We start from the raw sequence: 20,569 nt of genomic DNA, 5'->3' as shown, positions 1-20,569 counted from the left end.
CAATTTGTCAACTATCAATCCTCATATGAGCACAAACAACTAGCACATATGAGCATCAAATTCCAAATGATTGCCACTTATTACAACTACATGTACCTTCATTCAACTTAACAACTTGTTTGTTATGTCCTTTATCCATATGAAACCTATGGAGAACAATAATTACTTTAAATGTTTGATTAATTCGATATAAGATAGTCATAGTATGTCCGCTAGCTTTAGCTTTAACTCTTCTAAATTTATCAACTACATACGTAGTATATACATCACTAGCTACCATTCAAACATGTATCTCTACTCTACAACTCTCAAACTATGACACACATCAATAGAAAGTTAATTAAACAAGTGCAACGATAAGTAACATTTGTGCTCCCTTAAGCACCCCATTTATGCATTCAATAATATTTGTTGTCATTCACCCATACCAATATCCTAGATTATATGCTTGAGTCCATTTTTCAGTGTCTAACTTTGAAAACCAGCCCACACTTTTTTCATTTAATCATTTTAACTTTTCCATGCATCTCTCATACTTTCACAGTTAATGTTGAGATCCAGCTCTATATGTCAACTCTTTTAAGACCTTATTCCTAAATTTGTCATTAAAATTGTCCACTACATGTCCAAGACAATATCGATGTTGCGCATGAGAAGGGCTCCACCCAACTGATGGATTTTTAATAGCAACATTTATTGCATATGCCTTAATGCAATAAGAAACCATGACCAACTATCCTGCGATTCCACCTTGACAATTACAAATGCAAGGGGGAATATATGACCATTTGTATCAATTGAAGTTGCAATTAAAAGCTTCCCCATGTATTTTCCATATAAGAATGTACCATCAATTTGTATAATTGGTCTACAATGCTTGAACTCTTCAACACTTGGCCCAAATGTCCAAAAAACACGCATAAAACGCACGTTCCCAAAAATCCCTCTTAAAGGTACTGTCTTCCAAACAATCTTTGCTCCAAGATTAGTTAGCTTAAGGATGTTTATCCACTTCGGCAATGCTTGATAAGATTCATCTCAATCACCAAATACTCTAAGTATTGTCTTTCTCTTATATTCCTAAATTATTCTATGATGAATATTATATATAAATTTATCATTCACTATCTGATGCAATGTAGCAATAGAGGTGGTGTGATCCATTTGAACTACATTTTGGATCTCTCTTGCAATCAATGTAGAATCCAGTTGAGAGTGACCTTGTGATAATTTAGGATAAATACAAGTATGAGGACCTACATACTTGGTTATCTTGAACATTCCATGGTTTTTACGACGACATGCATGAAACCTCCAATTACACTTTTCCTACCACTTCTTACATCTTATTGCCCACGCCTATGGTTCTGATTCACAAACAACCAAATGTTGATTCCGACATATTGAATAACATTTTACGACATATTGCAAGTTTTTTTTTACTCTCAAATCTCAATTCTTTAAAAAAAAACTCATTGGATTCATTCCACAATGCAGTACGTGATATAAGAGCTCAACAATCATGCTATTTAATGCATCCTAATTCAATTGTTTAAACATTAGGGAATATAGAATATGTTCACTATAATCTAAAGAAGCCTTATTTGTTGGAGGTTCATCACCATAATTCTTATTAATCTCATCTTCATCAAAAAATTCCATGTCATCTTCATTTGTAAATGAGATGTCAACATAGTTGTTTGTTGCGATCATAACCAACCGAGTCACCATTGCCAAATTCTCTCTCTCTCATCCCCAATTTCATCATTGTATACCAAATTCCCCTTCATATCATCAACGTGCACTACTAAATTCCCCTTTGTTGGTATTTCCACATCATGACCCATAATTTCTTGATCAAATGATGGACTTAGCCCAACTGAGTGATCCCTTAGACGTGTTTGTAAGTATATTTCAATAATATTCAATGGTGGGATTTGTATTACAGCCAGAAACATTAACCTTACATCATCATTATCTTTAGTTGGTAATTTTATATAGTCAATGTTCCCATTTCCAATCGACATACGAATTGGATATCGAAATATCATGAATAACATGGTATGCGTGCAGTCACTTAACACAACATGACACAACTTATCCTCCAACTCATCATATTTTGTCAAATTATTCACTAAAACACCTTTTTGAGGAGGACAATTATAACACACCTCATTTGGGCCATTAATTTGTAACACACAATTGTAATCAAATAATCCATTCATGTACCTAAAAATAATTAAATAAAAGATATATAAGATTGAATTGACAATACTAAGAAAAAAGAAAAGAATAATAATGATGATGATGATGATGATAATAATAATAATAGTAGTAATAATTATAATAATAATAATTATAATAATAATAGTAATAATAATAATGATGATGATGATGATAATAATAATAATAATAATAATAATAGTTATAATAATAATAATAGTAGTAGTAGTAATAATAACAATAATAATTGAATCACAATACCTTATTTAGTTAAAATACCAAAAATCTTGTATTTACATAAAAAGAAATTTAACTTTTAAAAGGAATAGAATAGTAATTTTCATATGATCATTTTCAAAAATCAACCAATTGTCAACATTGGATTTGATTATATTATTTTGAAAAAAATTATTCACAATTGCCAAGTAATCAAAATATCTAAACATGTCCTAAAAAGGATGTCTAAAGAATTATTATTATTATTATTATTATTATTATTATTATTATTGTTGTTGTTGTTGTTGTTGTTGTTGTTGTTGTTATTACTAATAAAAACAAATTTAAGCAAATTTAGTTAAATAATTTTATCATTAGTATTAGTAGAAGTAATTTTATTTTTATTAATATTATAACTATTATTATAATTATTGTTAGGGGTGCAATTTAAATGGGTTGGTTTGACCCAACCTAATATTGCAAAGGGTATGAAGAAGTAATTTTTATACTCGGATAGGTTTTAGTGAACTTTTCTTAATGTTAACTCAATTTTGAGTTAAATTTGGCAACTTCAACCTAAACCAAAGTTGGTTTAATATTTTATAATAGTTTTAATTTATTTTATTATACCAATATTTTGTTTATATCATTTAAAGTTAAAAGATGTCAAATTTAATTATGTTATTTATTATTTTATTTTTTTAGATAGATTTTTTTTGTTATTATTTCAAAATGATATGTTATTTTTCATTTAAAGTTTGGTATAAAAGTACGAAAGATAAAGTTAAAAAGACCATTACAAATATGTTTCATCCAACTCGTGTCCTAGCTAATCAAATAAGTTTTATCCAACCTATGCCCAATCTAATCCATCTAAACCTAATCTAAACTTAATTTGTAACTAAAAATGTGGGAATAGGTTAAGTTTGGATTGAGCATGTTTAGGCTTTATCAAACTTGTGTCCAATCTAATCAAATAGGTTTCATCTAACCTGTGTTCAATCTAATCAATCGAACTTAATCTAGACTTAATTTGTGACTAAAAATATGGGAATGGAATTCAAGTTAACTCCAATGCTACAATCACACTCAAGAACATGAAATAAGGCTTCAAGGCTAGCCAGTCCATATGAACCAAACTAAAATCCAAAATTGTTGGATTTATAATAATAATAATAATAATAATAATAATATTATTATTATTATTATTATTATTATTATTAATTTTCTATATGTTCTTTATTGTAAGTATAAACTAGCAAATAAAAAGAGTTCTTCAAATTAGCCTTCTCTGTGTCATTTACTATAATAATAATAATACATTCAAATTAATTTTCTATATGTTCTTTATTGTAAGTATAAACTAGCAAAAAACTCTATGCAAACTACATTCAATTCACTAAAAAAATAAACAACAAAAATTGTGAATTACCACTTTCAACTCCACTAATTCACCACTACCCTGTTATTCCCCTTCTCATTTTCTTTTCCTTAAAATAAAAACTGCAACTTTCTCAACAACCAAACAAAGCCACAATACTAAATAGCAAAAAAAAAAAAACAAAAAACAAAGAAATAAATAACTAAAGCATACAAAAAAAACTCACTCTTGATGGCCTCCCCTACATCTTTGAATCTCTTATCATAGTCTTTATTACATTTTATTATGTATTTGAATGATTAATGTGCCTAGGGGACAACTGAAGGATGGACGCTTCTAGAGTTGTGGGTAAATGGTATTCTAGACTCTCATTTTTTTTTTCTAAGGGAAGAAGAAAATCATGGCGTAGGTGAAATCAAATGAAAGAAATGGGTAAGGGGAAAAGAAAGGTTGTCCATACTCTCATTTTTTCTTAGAGGAAGAAGAAGAGTATGATAAATGGTGAAAATCAAATGAAGGAAATTGGTAAGTTGGGAAGAAAATGACGACTAAGGCTTTTTTGGTTTAGGTAAATAAGGAAATGAAAGAAGAAAAATAAGATTTTTAGGAATATTTATCATACTTGTTAGTTTATTCTCCACATAAGCAGTTGATGTGGTCCAAATTGTTGTAGATTTGGAAATACTTTCCAATCTACCATATTTTAAAAAGACTATACTTTTATAAAAAAAAAAATCCTAAAGAATGCAAGTTTTTTTTTGTTTGACACAATAAGTTAAATTTTGATTTGACGTTAAACCTATTATTTGAAGAATGGGTTACCAAACATGTTTTTGCATATTTTTGTTCTTAAAAATTTAATAAGTGTTATTGAGTAAGAGAATATTTGAAAACAATAGCATAGCCCACAAATGACTTGAGGGGACAACATGTAACTCTTTATTTTAAAGTGACAAAAATTAAATAAAAAACATTATAATTTAGTGGTAACAAAGAAATTCTCCTTCTATCTACGAGAAGGGATTTTAGATCTTGTTTTAAATTAGTAAAATGTATTTCATTAATTGATCAAACTTGATAAATATCTTATAAGATAAAGAATATGTCTTTGGGCATGCGCTGGATGATGTCTGAAAATAGTAGAAAATATTTCATTTTGTGGTCAAACTTGATAAGTGTCTTACAAGATAAAGAATTCTTTATGTGAAAAAAGTTTCTAATGGTGGTAGCTCCTATTTTCTTCAAAGAAATAAAAATTTTCCTTGAATCAATTACTAGGGAGAATAATAGTAGTTACATGATGTTAAAAATTCACAATAAATATATTAAATAAATATTAATTCAAACAATATGGCACCTCAAATCAAACAAATATTAATAATTTCAAATTAAAGTTATAAATTATTCAAATTGAAAGCCAATTACAAAATTTGTCAAATATTTCAAACTTTACTCCAAAAGTTCCTATTTTTTTAGTAAGAATGTACTCATTCCAATAGTCACACTTTCCATGTAAATACCATTAAAAAGCATTATAATTATAAGAAATTTTCTCCTTTTAGTTCCTAATATTGAATGGATTAAACTAGATTATTTATCCCCTTACAACGATACAAAAATATATTACATTAAAACTCTCAAACCTCAAGTTATAAATGTTTTACATAAAAATATATATATATATAAAAACTACATGCAACAAATCAAAGTGATAATTCCCTTTTTCCATTATTTTTCAAATTTAGGAAACTTCTTAAAAGAATTATAACATTAACCAGAACAAGGAATAAAAAATATTCCAAATAATAAACTTTTTAATCAACAAAATTTATCAAATATTTTGTTTGATAAATAAAAATTGAAAAAGTTGAAACAAACAAAAAAGAAAAAGACAAACCAATAGGAGCAAAATCTTTAGAAATCAAAAAAGAAAACCAATAAATAGTAACATAAGAAGAAACAAATAAAATTTTAAACTAATAATAGAAAGAAAACAACAAATAAAATTTGAACTAATAATAGAATGGAAACAATAAATAAAAATCAAAATAAAAACAAAACAATAAATGTGATCTCTTAAAAAATAAATAATCAAATATTTTTTAATGTCACATATAAAATAGATGATACAAAAACACAAAAACAATATTTACAAAACTTAAAAAATTTAATCCTTATAGAATATACAAATAAAGTTCAAGAATATAGATACCCTATATTAATTACAAACTTTTAAATAAAATATTACAATGGATTAAATACCCTATACCTAATAAACAAAATTTACTTAAAAGATTTCATAGTGTAGTAATATATCCAAAATTTGATATAAAATCTAGATTTTGTTAACTACAAATTAAAAAATAAAATATATACAAAATTGTTTTTACTGTCCATTTTGGTCATTATGAATGGAATTTTTTGTCATTTGATCTAAAAAATATCCTATTTGAATTTCAAAATATAATGAATGATAATTTCAATTCTCATTTCAAAATCATTATTGTGTACATTGATGATGTTTTAGTATTTTCTGAATTATTAGAAAAACATTTTGTACATTTAAAAAAGTTTTCAATTTAATCAAAGAAAGTGGAATAACATGCTCTACTCTAAAAATGAAACTATTTCAAACTAAAATTAGATTTCTAAGTCATGAGATTTATCAAGGGATGATAAAACTAATTAAAAAATAAATAAAGTTTGTTGACAAATTTCTTGATGAAATTAAAGATAAAAAACAATTACAAAGATTTTTAAGATGTTTAAATTATGTTTCCGATTACTTCAAAGATTTAAAAATCATTTGTGAACTTTTATATAAAAAATTTAGGAAAAATGCACCTACATGGACTGAGTTGCATACTGAACTAGTCAAAGAAATTAAACAAAGAGTCCAATATCTGCATCCTAATGCCTTACTCGTTGTAAAATCAAATGCATCTAACATAAGTTATGAAGGCATATTGAAACAAGAGTGCAATAATTAAGTGCATATAGTTAGATATCATTTACGGATTAGGTTGGGTGCTCAGATAAATTATTCAACTACTAAAAATGAAGTTTTATTAATAGTTTTGTGTATTTCAAAATTTCAAAGTGATTTGTTAAATAAAAAATTTCTTTTAAAAATTGATTGCAAAGTTACAAAAGATATTTTACAAAAAGATGTTAAAAATTTAGTTTCAAAACAAATTTTTGCAAGATGACAAACTTTACTTTCAAAATTTGATTTTGAAATTGAATTTATCAAAGGAAAATTGAATTCTCTTATTGACTTTCTTACTAGAGAGTTTTTATAAGTTAGGGGTTCTCAACCCTAATAGGTGCTCCCATTAGGCCCCATTTTCATTATTTCTCAAAGAAAACAATGCCCTCATATGCAATGACTTCAAATGTTCGTCTTTCATTTCCATTGACAACTTCAAACTCTTTTCAAGTACCGAGTCCAGATTTTCCTTCTCTACAACATTTAAAATTTTTTATTCAAGCTTCAAAATCAAATTTAAAAAAAAATTCTATTCAAGTTCAATTTTCCAAAAGTTGCAATCAAGTCAAATTTCCTACTTGGTGTTGAAAATGGTGCACCTTCTTTAGTCTAATCAAGTCAATCTTTTCTCCAAAAATTCAAGACAAGTTTAACTTTACAAAAGTAAGACTTCTACAAAGTATATTTCTCAACCAAGACTCCTGATATTTTGTTCTAGATTAAAAATTTCCTGAAATCTTAACTGGAATTAAATAAAAAACCAAGAACAACCACCTTAATTTTTTTTTTCAAGAGAATTCAATGTCAAATGGTAAGACAAATTTAATCAAGATTTTGTTTGTCAACAAAAGATTTTGCACATAATTTCAAGACTCGGATCTTCAACTTCAAAAGCCTCAACAAGCATTTCAACTCAAGCTCCAACTCAAACAGAATTCCTAACCATGAAAAGTAAAAGCTTCTTTAGCTGCTACTTTATATATATAAGGATATTGACAAAGGCTTATTTAATCTCTCAAGTAGATTAGTGATGATCAAGATAATGAAGAAAATGAAGAAATAACCTTTTTTTGATAATTCATATGTAGACCCATAACCATCTTATATGGTGGGCCTATAGACCAATCTAGATAATTTTCCTCCATGACTTGTATAACATTTGCATATATCTAATGTGAGTAAAAAAAAAAAAAGAAAGAAAAAAGTGTAAAATTGAGGATAATAAAAGACAAAATTCACTATTTAGTCACTATTTCAACAGTAATGTATAGTGAAGATTCTAGACGAAAATCACCATTCATAACTATTCAAGTACTATGCTACACTATTCCTAATAAGCTTACATAGAGCTTCAATTTGTAAGAAAAGTTGTCGATGAATTTCAAAATTGTTCAAATTCATGGATTTCAATCAAATTTAAGTACATTAAATTTTCTCATAAATAAAGTCATTTAGTTCATCTCAAGGCAAAGCGAAACACTCTGAGAGCAAAAAGAGCAAGAAAAGCTAAGTTAGTGAAAGAAAAGTGATAAAAAAAAGCCTTCTTACTGTTTCTCTCCTCTCAAATATAGATATATATTTTGTAACTTTCCCTTATAATCAAAATCTTGTATCAAGTTTTAGACTTTCTATACCAAGGTATCATTTTTAAAATAAAATTTCATTTTAGACTCAATTTGTGTGATCTATTTTATGCTTTAAATTATTTATTTATATAATTTATTTTTGATTTATGAACTATTTTAAATTATTTATTGTAGAATTTATCTTTGATTTATTAACTATTTTATGTTTCTAATGATGTTGATGTCTATCCTACCTCTCATGAGTTAGAAGAAAATAAAATTTGATTAAATTTTGTTTCATTTTTGTTAGAATTTATTTCTTCTTGATTAAGATTCGAATTTTGTTAATTAAAAAGTTTATTATTTGAATTATTTGGAGAATTTTATATTCTTTATTATGTGGTTAATGTTATAATTATTTTAAGAAGGTTCCTAAATTTGAAAATCCAATGGAAAAGGGAAATTGTTATTTTGATTTGTTATATGTAGTTTTTATATTATTTATGTAAAATATTTCTAAATTGAAGTTTGAGAGTTTTGAAGTAATTTTTTTTGCATCTTTCTAATTTTCATAAGTCAACTCTATATTTTTTATGTTATTATTTTCAGATAACTCAATCATACTTATCTGTTTAATTTGACTAGATTTTGCAATAATGTTGAATCTTTAAAAGAATGTAAATTACAAAAGAGTTTATATAATCCTAAACCAAGATGAAAATTGTCAATTTAATTTAAATAAGCTAATGCACTAAATATAAAAATATTACTTATTTTTGACGACTTAGGAAGTCATCTATAATACTAATTAATCATTTTAAAAAGTTTTATTTACGAATATATAAACTTAAAGGACAAAAGTGAATATCAACAAAATGACAAGGTCATTTTGGGGAAAAAAAAAGGGTCTACTTTAGATTTTTATACATAATAATAATAATAATAATAATAATTTAATATTTCCCAATAAGATTTGAATTTTGTTTCATTTTTTTAAATGAAATACATAATAAATAAAAAAAACTTTTTCAAAAGGTTTGGTGGTATTTACTTTTTTTTTTCCTGCCTTTTCTTTAAAAAAATAAAATATATAATCTTAACAAATTTGTCATTTTCTTCTTCGTTAAAATAATTGTAGGTGACACTTTGATGATAAAATATGAATTAAACATATAATGACCTATTCGGGATTTAATGAGTCTTAAGGACTTTAAAATATGTCTATATGATTAAAATAAATTCATACGTAAATCATATTATGAACTTTTTTCTTGAGAAATCACAAAACAAATATTTTTTTTTCCTTATTTTATATCAAAATTTATTGAGTCCAATTTTAAGATCACATTTTACAAAACTTTATATGAATTGATGATAATTTTAAAATAAACCATACTTAAATTATTAAAATTAAAATATGCCCACTTATTTTAATTCTTCTCTATAAAGATTAAATAATTATAAGTTTTTAATTAATTTTAATTTTCTTTTCCATTTTTCATATTAAAATCTAATATTTTCCTAAAATCATCTAAGTTGATCAATTATTTTTATATATTATTTCAAATTCGTTTAATTTATTTTAAATATTTCATATAAAAATTAAATAATTTGAAATTACCTAGTTTTTTAACTTTATATATATATATATATATATATATATATATATATATATATATATATATATATATTCATATTTTTCGGAAGGAAAAAATCAGCCAGGAGAAAAACTTTAATACTCCCAGGATTCAAGCATAATAAGTATGCTTTGGGAAACTTAATAAAGTTTTGAATTAAAGTAATCTATTTAAAAAAATTTCCAAAATCATATTTTTTAACAAAATAATTCTCAAATTTGTGTTTCCTCACCATGTGGATATTAGTGAGTATTTGGTAAATCAATTTAATAACTTAAAAGTGACTTAATAACTCAATTTAAATCATTAAGTAAATTAAATATGTTTGTTAAAATAATTTAGTGATATGATTTAAAGTTAAAACACTTTAAGTAATAAATAAAAATAATTAACTTATTCTTAAGTCTACATTTTTATGTTACATTTTTTTCCTCACTATTTATCTTTATTACCTCCACCATGTGTTTTGCTTTTCCATGATCTCTTTTACTATAATTATAATTTATGAGAATAAATATATCAATTTGATGACTTAGAATAAATTTTAAATTATTTTTATTAAATAACATTAATACTTAAAATAAAAATTAAGTAATAAGTTTTAAATCAATAATTTAACTTAAAGTCAAATTAAGTTATTAAGTAATAAGTATTAAGTTTTACCATATACCCTTTAAAATTTTTTGATGTGAAATCTTATATAAAAATTACTATTATTTTTTTAATTTGACAAATGAATAGGAAATGCATATAAATTGATACCTGACGGCATGGATTTTTATTTTTATTTTTTTTAAATGGAGTATTTAGGTTGGAAATTTCAGTTAGGAGTCCTAAATGATTTATTTACAATTATTGTTTGTAAAAGTAAATATTAGAAAACAAGGGGATGATTTTTTTGGCAACGTGTTGCCCGGAGATTGGTCTGTCGAGTGCAATAGTTAAAACCTGAGGTGAGATGAGGCGGCGAAGATTGCAGAATCGATACTCCCCATTATCCTCTCCTTTTTGCTCTCACGGGCTCAAGCTCAGACAATGGCGTCGACGAGTGCTCTGACCACTCAGATTTCGAACTTGTGCGGATTCACTGACTGCAAAAATACTACTTCTTCATCGCTCTTCTTCTGTAATTCTTTTTCTCTCTCTGTTCTTTATCCTATGCTTGGTTTCTAAGAAAACTCAGCGAAAACGCATTTATTGAAATTTCAATTTTGTGCTTTGTTTTGTCAATTGAGTGCAGCTCTTATCTATTAATGAAAAATCCAGCGTTAATTGCTTTCGTTAATCACATTTTCCTCGGCAATGAAACGGAGTGTCTGTGGTCTTCTTGTACTTTGGTTTTTGTGGAGCCAATGATCATCGTAGGGTTGAAATTTAGGGTTTTGGTTGAAAATTGGACCAGTGTATGTGGTTATTAGGATATTTCAAAATTCCGACGTGTATTCAGTGAGAAATTAGACAACTGTGCAATGTTTTGTATTTGGTTACGTTAATGAATTGCTTTTCTTGGAAAACCTTTAGTTTGATTTGCTGTATGAAATTGTTCTCAAGTGAATTTCTGCAGGAACTATATTTCATTTCTTCCCCCCATTTTCTGATAAGTTTTGGTTTGAGAGAATGGTGTTGGTTTTCGTTTATTGTTTTTTCTGATGTATAAGAAAAAGTTGATCCACATGTCTTTGCGAGATACAATGCCAAGAAGCAAAGGAATGTTATTATTTTCTTATCATTTTGTTTTCCCCATCTCTTTGCCATGAAGTAAACGGAGCCTTGGTACATAATTTTGCTTCTGCTCAAAACATCTTCCTTCAGAATATGGAAATATTAACTGGTGGTACTCCCTTCTTACCCTTGAATCAGCACCTTTATATTTTTTATTAAAAAAATAGAAAACTTGTAGATCTGTTAAATTCTTTGTGGAGAAAAACATACTGTTCATTCTTTCAATCCTTGAAAATGCTGCTGAGCATATTGCTTGTTGTTTTGAAAGGACTGTGTATGGATGTGTGAGGCTACTAGGCTCTCCTTTATTGCTCTGACAGATACATTACTTTGACCAATGAATATATAATCAGAATGCTGATCTAATTGATTCTTAATTGATTAAGTGTGATGCTTTCTGTTTTCTCTAGTGTAATCTGGAGCCCAAGATTATAGGGTTCGAAGCAATTGCTAAAAAAAAATAAGGAAAGAAAGAAAGAAAAAGAAGAAGAAGACAAAAAAAAAAAAAAAAAAAAAAAGAGAAATGAGGATCAAGAGATGTTATTTTGGCATATTATTTTCTTATGAAGGTTAATTTTCTTCATTTTTTTGTTGTTATAGGGTTGCCTAGTGGTGGCTTATTTATTTATGTTTTAAAAAGCCTATGTTGAAACTTACCATTCTCCTGATATACTACAGGTAAACTGAGCCCCAACACGAATCTAGTTAGTACACGGATGTTTTGTCAGTATGCTGATAGTAGGATGGGGAATAATCGTAGATCTGTTCGTGTTTATGGTCTATTTGGAGGAAATAAAGAAAATAGTGAGAAAGGTGATGATGCACGTTCGAAGGTGAATGAAACAAACTTATGTTCTGTTCAAGAATATGTTTTATATGCAGGACTGGTTCTTGTTTATCTAGGCAATGTGTGCATCTATCTTTGATATTAAGTAATAATAAAACTTCTCAATGTGTATGCTAATTATCATATTCTCTTATGTCACATTTTTCATATAGATACTTGGGTGTCATTTTAGTGCACTTTTGATATATGTTTTGTTTAAAGAGGCAAATTTTTTTTTTTTCCAAGTGTTTGGTTGCTAAATATTTAACTTTTGTTTTTAAATTTTTCAATAGTATTTCAGACATATATGGAAGCAGAAGAGGTGATTTCTCATATTCCAAAACAGTTCTAAAAAACGTGAACATTGAACTTTAAAAAAGAGGAAGAAAATGTTTATTTGTGCTATGAACTTCCTATTATTTACATTTTTATTTGTAGGAGAGGTTGATGTTTTTTTGATAGGTAAAAGCAGTTGCTTTTTGTGTATCCCTCTTCTTTTTTGGCCTTAGGTGCCTTGTATACATTGTGTATACTTTTGCGCGCCCTTGTATAAAAAACATTTGTTAATGTTTGAAAATAGATGACTTTCCATAATTACTTTTTACTTCCTGCATTCACAAGATATACTCTTTTATTTACTCTCTTTTATCTATAACACATTTTCTTTCATCTATCTATTAAACAAAAAAGAAAAAAAAAAAGAAAGATATACTCTTTTATTTGTTTCTTAGAAACAAGTAAAATCTTACCTTGCCAAGCATGCCTTCTTTTTCGAAAGAATTATAAACGGAGTAGAAAGTGTTTGTATTTCTTGTTTTTGAAAAATTGTAAACAGTATATCTAAGTGGCATCTTAGTTTCTTTGTTTTGGCTGGAGATAGTCTTTTCCTATACATCTCCATCATGTGAAGATAAAACTTAGATCCTGCTTAAGCATGATAGTTTACAGTAGATTTATAGTTGGAGCATTTTAAGGAATTTCATGTGTTGCATGGAGAATTTCTTGAAGAACTCTAAACTAAATATGAGTGGTAGATTCTGGTGCAATAGAAAATAGTTCTAGAACATCCAAATACAAAATTCTTACATAATGGCTTGTCAAGAAATCAAATAATATGTATTGACTAAACCCCAATTATAGTTTCCACTGTTAAAATGTCCATTTTCTAACCAGCACATAGTGTAACATGTGGAACCAAGCAAGGGAGAGTAGAGATTTGTAAGTAAAGCACTAGTAAGGAGTGAGGTCATTTTGTATGCATAACTTGGGAGATAATGATTGTGAATATCATGTGGAGAATACATGATTGAATGACCAAAAAGTTTAATGATCGTGAATGAAAAAATGAGATTTGTTTTTAATATCAATTCTTTACACTCTAAGATGCATCTTTGCTATGCGATTTTATCATGTCATGTTAGTAAAATGAACATTTACAAGTTTCATCATTCTAATATATGTCTTCAAATATTTCTGCTTATTTTGTGATTTTCTGGATGCACACATATTTATTTGTGAAATATCATGGCATGATAGCCATCTATTTTACCAATAAAGGAAAATGAAAGAAAAGAATTGTGGTGTAATAGCTGATGTGAGCCATGACCTAATGTGTCACTTTCACTTTGGAATGTTCTTTAGTGTGTTGAAGATACTTATTCTAGTAATTATAATACTGTCAAGGATTAAATGTGGGCTACTTGTTACCTATCAAAAATGAAAAATAAAAAAATGTAGGCTACTTGTTAATTCATGCCAATGGTTAAATAGAGGGTAATGATGCCAAAGAATCTATAATGAAATTGTGCATCTTCTGGATATTCAGTTGCCAAAGAGGTGTGTGTTTTAGCTCAACTTCCTATCCTATTTATATATGAGTGATTTAAGACTTGTGTGAAGATCTTGCTTACCAAAAAAAAAAAAAAAAAACTTGTTTAATGATCCTGTAGGAAAGAATAGGCATTGTTATGCAGCAGACATGCTATCACATATATAAGAAATTTGTATGTTATGACAGATGATATATTATGAAAAACTGTTGTGAAGAACATCATCTGCCTGCTTTACATGATGTCATATGAGAACCATTTGAAAATTTTAAAGTTTTTATGCACAGAATCATATCTTGCATCATGAGAGTTCAGAATAAGGGGGAGGACTTTGGTGATTCTAGTAAACTTTAGGCTTAAAGAACTCTGGTAGGAAATTAGTCAAATGGCAGAAATAATTTCCTTTCCTAATTGATCATGAATTCTGTTGTTAGTTTTGTCTGCTTACTGGCAGAACTGAACTATGCATCTTCCTGAAGCAGCTGTATCAAAATTGTACTGGATTTTGATGCAACAGCAGAATTTCCAAAGTTTTCTGTCTGTTTATGATTAATATATTTGTTAATTTTTTGGTTAGGAATATAAATATCCCATAGATCAATAGGTGAAGCAGGATGTAGATTTTACAGCAGAGTACTAGCTCATTTAAGAATTTTTATAAATCAGAATGCCGTTTATTTTTCAGTGTTATAATTTCCTGGAGTATGTAAATCAAGGATAAATTTTGAGAATTTTGGCAAAACTTGTTTAGTTACTAATCCTGTGACTTCTCTAGGTTTTTATTCTCCTTTGCTCCAAAATTACATGTATATCGAAGGCACAATCTTGCTGTAAACAGCAGCAGTGCAGGCAAGGAGAGCTGAAGACTGTTTCTCATGCCATAACTATCCCACATTCTACTAAATCTAGTATGTTTCTATACTAAGCATGTGGGATACTTCCAAACATCCAGCATCACCACGTAACATAACTTTTCAACAAAATAAGTGATATGCCACTCTGTAAATAAAGATAGCCAAAAGGTTAATCAATACAACTTGAAATTCAACTATAAAATTCTAACCATACACAAACCAAAACATCTAAAAGCCACAATACTTACAGATAGACAAGTGTTCTTCAAGAGATTTAAACAAATACGTCTAAACATAAAATAAACTCTCTCTAGCAAACATCTTTCTCTAATATGGATTTACAATCATAAAAAGTTATGCCTGAGTCTTCATCACAAGGAATAGAGGAAGAATTTGCATAAGTGAGTCATTGAAGAGCTGCTACAAGCGCTTGTCTTTGTCAATGATCTTCATGTGTAACTGTATACATATCATCAGCAGCAAATATACACATAAGTTGACAATCAAAACAAACTAAGAAGTCTGATGTTGTCCTCTACCTCAAGTTCTGGTGAGGTTCTAGCAGCCTTAAGGTTCTCAGGCAGCCTTCCCTTGCAATTCCTTCTTGTCCTCTCTAGCTCTCAAACTTTGTTAAAAGGTGGGCTTATCATGGAGAAATGAGTTTATAGAATGTAATGTCTGTGAATCGAAATGAGTTATGGGGTATAAGGGCTGTCCTTTAGTATGTAGAACCGATAAGAGAGGAGGAAGTTGCATGGCTGAATTAAAAGAATCTGAAAGTCACAGGTGTAGATGAGTTGTGATCCTACTTATCAAAAAAAAAAAAAGATGAGTTGTGGTCCTGGTCTGTTTTTAACAACATTTCTGGTGTATTATAGATTATTTACATTAAACTCATTTAAGTAAATGGATAATAAATTTTAAATTGATTATGTAATAATGTAAATCTAGGAACAACCCCCATTTGAGATCAACATAAATAGTTGGGCAAATTAATTCCTCCTAGCTAACAATTTTAAATATTCACTTTTAGTTGAAGAACAATTTTCAGGTGCTTGTTAGTAAAATGGGGAGGGGGGACCAATTCAAGGTATTTGTGACTAAAAAGGTCAGTTAGATATTATTAAACTTGAACTTTAAATCCCAACAAAAATGATTTCAAGATTACAAAATTTTGAAAATCACATATGAAAATGCCTGTGTTAGATATTACAGTTTAGTACCCTGCACTTGCAAACTAACGCTATTATGTAAAATAATTGAATAGACAACTGGGGCTTTATTCATTTATAATATCCATTATATCATGATTCATATTGTACTGCAATATAAGTTTCATTTCATCAACATGTACTTGAAAGGAAGCTCTTTATGTTGGATTTGTATTTATTTGCGTGGATGAAGTGGGTTTGTGATTCATATTTTGCACTTTGGGACTAACCTTATTTTCTACTGATTCTAGGCAGGATTTCTTGGCAACATGCAAAATCTATATGAGACTGTGAAGAAGGCACAGATGGTTGTACAAGTTGAGGCAGTGAAGGTTCAAAAAGAACTTGCAGAGTATGCATTATTCAATCAATTCATTTAGTCCAAGCTTATGTTTCTATCCTTTATGCGGTAATATCTTAGTTTGGATTTCTTCTGTCTTTGTTTGTAGGGCTGAATTTGATGGTTACTGTGAAGGTGAGCTAATAAAGGTATGTCATTTTATTACTTTGCTTTGTTCATAATTTAAACACTAGCCAGGTGGTGTTGGTTTTTACAATGTCAAGATTCTGTGTTAGCTTTGGACAGGATATGGTTTGCCTTTGGTTGAACTGGCTTACAAAACCTTGGCCAATTGGTTTATATCGGTTTTCTTAATGGGATTTAAAAGGCACATTTTAATCTTCTCAGCTAGGGATGCTGTAGAAGTAAAAGCGGGTTCACTGCAAAAGGATGGAGTCATCACCAAAAAAGAAAATATCTCTCTCTCTCTTTTTTTTTTTTAGGAAAATGATAAAATCCTGATATGAGTCTATGCATTTTAAAATGTCACATACAACACTGGAATTATTTTGTTTCTCATGGGATTTGTGGGTCCTACAACAGAACCATAATAATATGCTACTTAATTTTTAATATAGTAAACTTTCATGTAATCTTTTTTCAGAACACAAATTTTTTTTTAACTGAAGTTTTCTTTAGGTCACATTATCTGGGAATCAGCAACCTGTGCGAACTGAAATCACTGAGGCTGCAATGGAGTTAGGACCAGAAGTGAGTATCCTCAATTAACTTCATTGAGTTTTTACTAGATCATGCCAAATATATTATTCCATTATGATTTTATCACTCTATGTGTGATAAAGATAAAATGCATGAACAAAATGTATCTTTTCTGTTTGTTATAATGAAAAAACTGGATGCATTGAAAAGTATCACCTTGTAGATGTACTGAAAAAGTTAATTCAGTCCATTGCATTTCACATGTTATGTGATGCACAAGTGGCTTATGTAATATGGACTTTGGGCATATCCCATTAATCACCAAGCTAGCTGTATGTACTATAATTTATTAACACTATGTTCAAAGAATTTGTTCTATAAAAAAAGGTATATTTCAAGAATTCTACTATGATTCTGCTGAAATATTGACTTTAAGGTAAAGTGATGTTTCTTAAAGGAAACAACTACGAAGATTTTGCCAAAATGTTGACTTCACAATAGAAAAGTGATATTTTGTCTAAGGAATTTGTTCTATAAAAAAAGGTATATTTCAAGAATTCTACTATGATTCTGCTGAAATATCGACTTTAAGGTAAAGCGATGTTTCTTAAAGGAAACAACTACGAAGATTTTGCCAAAATGTTGACTTCACAATAGAAAAGTGATATTTTGTCTAAGGAAACTACTAGGAAATAACATACTTACGAGTCTGTTTGGCAATGCTTTTAGAAAACACTTCTAATATAAAAAATGTTTTAAAAAAAATTTTAGACATTTTATGCAAAGTTTTTCCGGCCAAGTTTTTGTGGAAATCAAAAGCCCCTCAAAGGTTAAGGCCCTTACTTGGTTAGTAGCACATAGGAAGGTAAACACCAATGACATGCTATAGTTGAGTAGACCCTACAAATCCCTTAGTCCTCAACGGTGCATTTTATGCAAAGGAAATGGAGAATCAATCGACCACCTTTATCTACATTGTTTAGCTATCTTGGAACAAGCTCTTTAGTCTAGCAAGGATGGATTAGATTCCACCAAGGAGTATTGGAGACATGATGATTATTTCTTTTAGAGGTTTGGAGAATTCAATCAAAGACAAGACTCTTTGGCAAATTGCTTGCCTCACTTTATTGTGGATTCTATGGCAAGAGAGAAAAGTTAGGATTTTTAAGGATAAGGGGAGGTCGGAAGGGATGTTGTGGGATTTACTTTATTTCTACTCCTCTCTTTGGGCCTCTTGTACTGTTTCTTTTAGAGGTGTTCCACTTAGTGTTGTACAACTCAATTGACTTTCGGTTTGTGACTCAAAAGTTTGAGATAGTTGGTGGTTGCTTTGTATATAGTTTTGTATAGAGGGGTGTCTTCTTACTTTGATCAGAATTTGTATTTTGATGGAAGGACCTCTCATCCTTCTCTTATACCTTTATTACTATTAATATAATATATTTCTTGTTTCTGATAAAAAAGAAAAAGAAAAATCAGACATTTGGTAAAATTTAGAAAGCACTTTTAAGAAGTTGAAAAATCACTTGTAGTGTTTCCTAGAAAACACTTTATAGGTGAATCTCCCAAAAACGCTTCCAGAGAAAACATGTCCATTAAAAGCACTTCGAATAAAAACACTCCCAAATGCACTTGAAATCTTTGATCAGGAGTCTCTATAGATGAAGAGTATCAGTCTTATAAGCTAGCTGTGAACACCATGTGTTTCGCCTATCTCATCTGCAATTCATTACTCCCAGTCCGTGATCTAAGGTTTGGCAACTAGTTTGGGTTTGGTCGAAGTGCTGCTCAAAGTCATGGAAGATTTGGGGAAAAACAAAATTGGCCAGCTTTCTGGAACTTCGGACCATTATTTTGCAATTTGGGGCCAAGTCAGAAATTTAAATTGTTTCCTTATCATTTCTTGGGAGGGCAGGGATGGAATTGGATAAAAATGATGGATAATTTTCTGGGAGGGGGTGGGTGCAAATTACTAAGAGAAATTATGAGTAAGTGGTTGTTACCAAAAGATTGGACTATTCAGATTTGGTCCCTGTTGGGTTTGACTTTGCCATTTTTTGATAAGTTTAGCTTCACCCCCAAAGATTATATGCCTGCTAATGCAATCTCTTCATGTGTGCTATAATGACATTTCCTACTGATCCATACCGTTCTCCATAATCTAGATTGTGATCCAGCAATTTATCAACTGCATGTCTTGAAAAATCACGGAAAACTGTTCGGAAAGGATATATAGCCTTGATTATCCTGTTGGGTTGAAGTTGGGCCCTTGTGATCTCCCTTGTGGGGTAATGAATAAATATGCGAATCATGTAAAAATATTTAGTTTCCTCTTATCTTATGGTTTAAGATGCTAGAATGCTGGTTTTTTTGAACGTCAAAGTATAAATGCATTTTCTTTCTGCAGAAACTTTCACTTTTGGTTACTGAGGCGTACAAGGATGCGCACCAGAAAAGTGTGCAGGTGAGAATCTTCCAACATTTTACTTTTATTATAGAAATTACTCTTTTCCCATCACTGTTGTTGAATTGGAAGTTTTGGCCTAATGGTTTTCTCAGGCTATGAAGGAAAGGATGAACGACCTTGCTCAAAGCTTAGGAATGCCTCAAGGCCTCAGTGAGGGATTGAAGTAGTGACATTCCACCAGCATACTGGCATCTCCAACACCGCCCTGTTTTGTATACAGGGCTGGGAGGCATTCCCTCTGAAACTGGCATATCTCTGGACGAAATTTCAGTTTTGTATTCAAGCTTTGGTAGAAATACCCAATTGTAGTATGACCTGGAAATGATGTCTTTTCTAAGCATGGTTTAAGTTACCCTCAACCCCCACAGACAAAAAAGGAAATGTACTTGGAGCTGAGATCTGTCATCTTTATCATCCTTGTCATCCTTGTCAATGTCATGTAATGAAACTGTCCCATTTTCCAGTTCAGTTACGTTTAGTTGTAAGGTTCTAACTCTTTTTTCCCTTATTTTCTCAACAACCAAATACAATGCATGAACATAATGCATTTGTTAAATAGTTGTTGCAGACTGAAAAGCTCAGAAAAGATTCTCCTCCTGCAGAGCATTGTACTCCTCCCGGAAAGGAGCAGCCAACGAGGAAAATTTGA

The 20,569-nt window shown here is 29.2% G+C and overlaps 1 protein-coding gene across 1 annotated transcript; it reads left to right on the top strand.

Moving 5' to 3' along the window:
* The first annotated feature begins 10,972 nt into the window (after window positions 1–10,972).
* LOC100243229 (nucleoid-associated protein At4g30620, chloroplastic) lies at window positions 10,973–20,388 on the top strand. The gene is made up of 7 exons (XM_002277871.5): window positions 10,973–11,137; window positions 12,412–12,566; window positions 16,705–16,805; window positions 16,903–16,942; window positions 17,433–17,504; window positions 19,861–19,917; window positions 20,013–20,388. The coding sequence occupies exons 1-7, from the start codon at window positions 11,047–11,049 to the stop codon at window positions 20,085–20,087; spliced, it is 591 nt and encodes a 196-aa protein (XP_002277907.1). The 5' UTR covers window positions 10,973–11,046; the 3' UTR covers window positions 20,088–20,388.
* The last annotated feature ends 181 nt before the right edge of the window (window positions 20,389–20,569 follow it).

This window comes from Vitis vinifera, chromosome 11 (assembly GCF_030704535.1).
Source record: "Vitis vinifera cultivar Pinot Noir 40024 chromosome 11, ASM3070453v1".
Classification (NCBI taxonomy): domain Eukaryota; kingdom Viridiplantae; phylum Streptophyta; class Magnoliopsida; order Vitales; family Vitaceae; genus Vitis; species Vitis vinifera.
The sequence above is the reverse complement of the archived record's forward strand: the minus strand, read 5'-3'. Positions and strand labels throughout refer to the sequence as shown.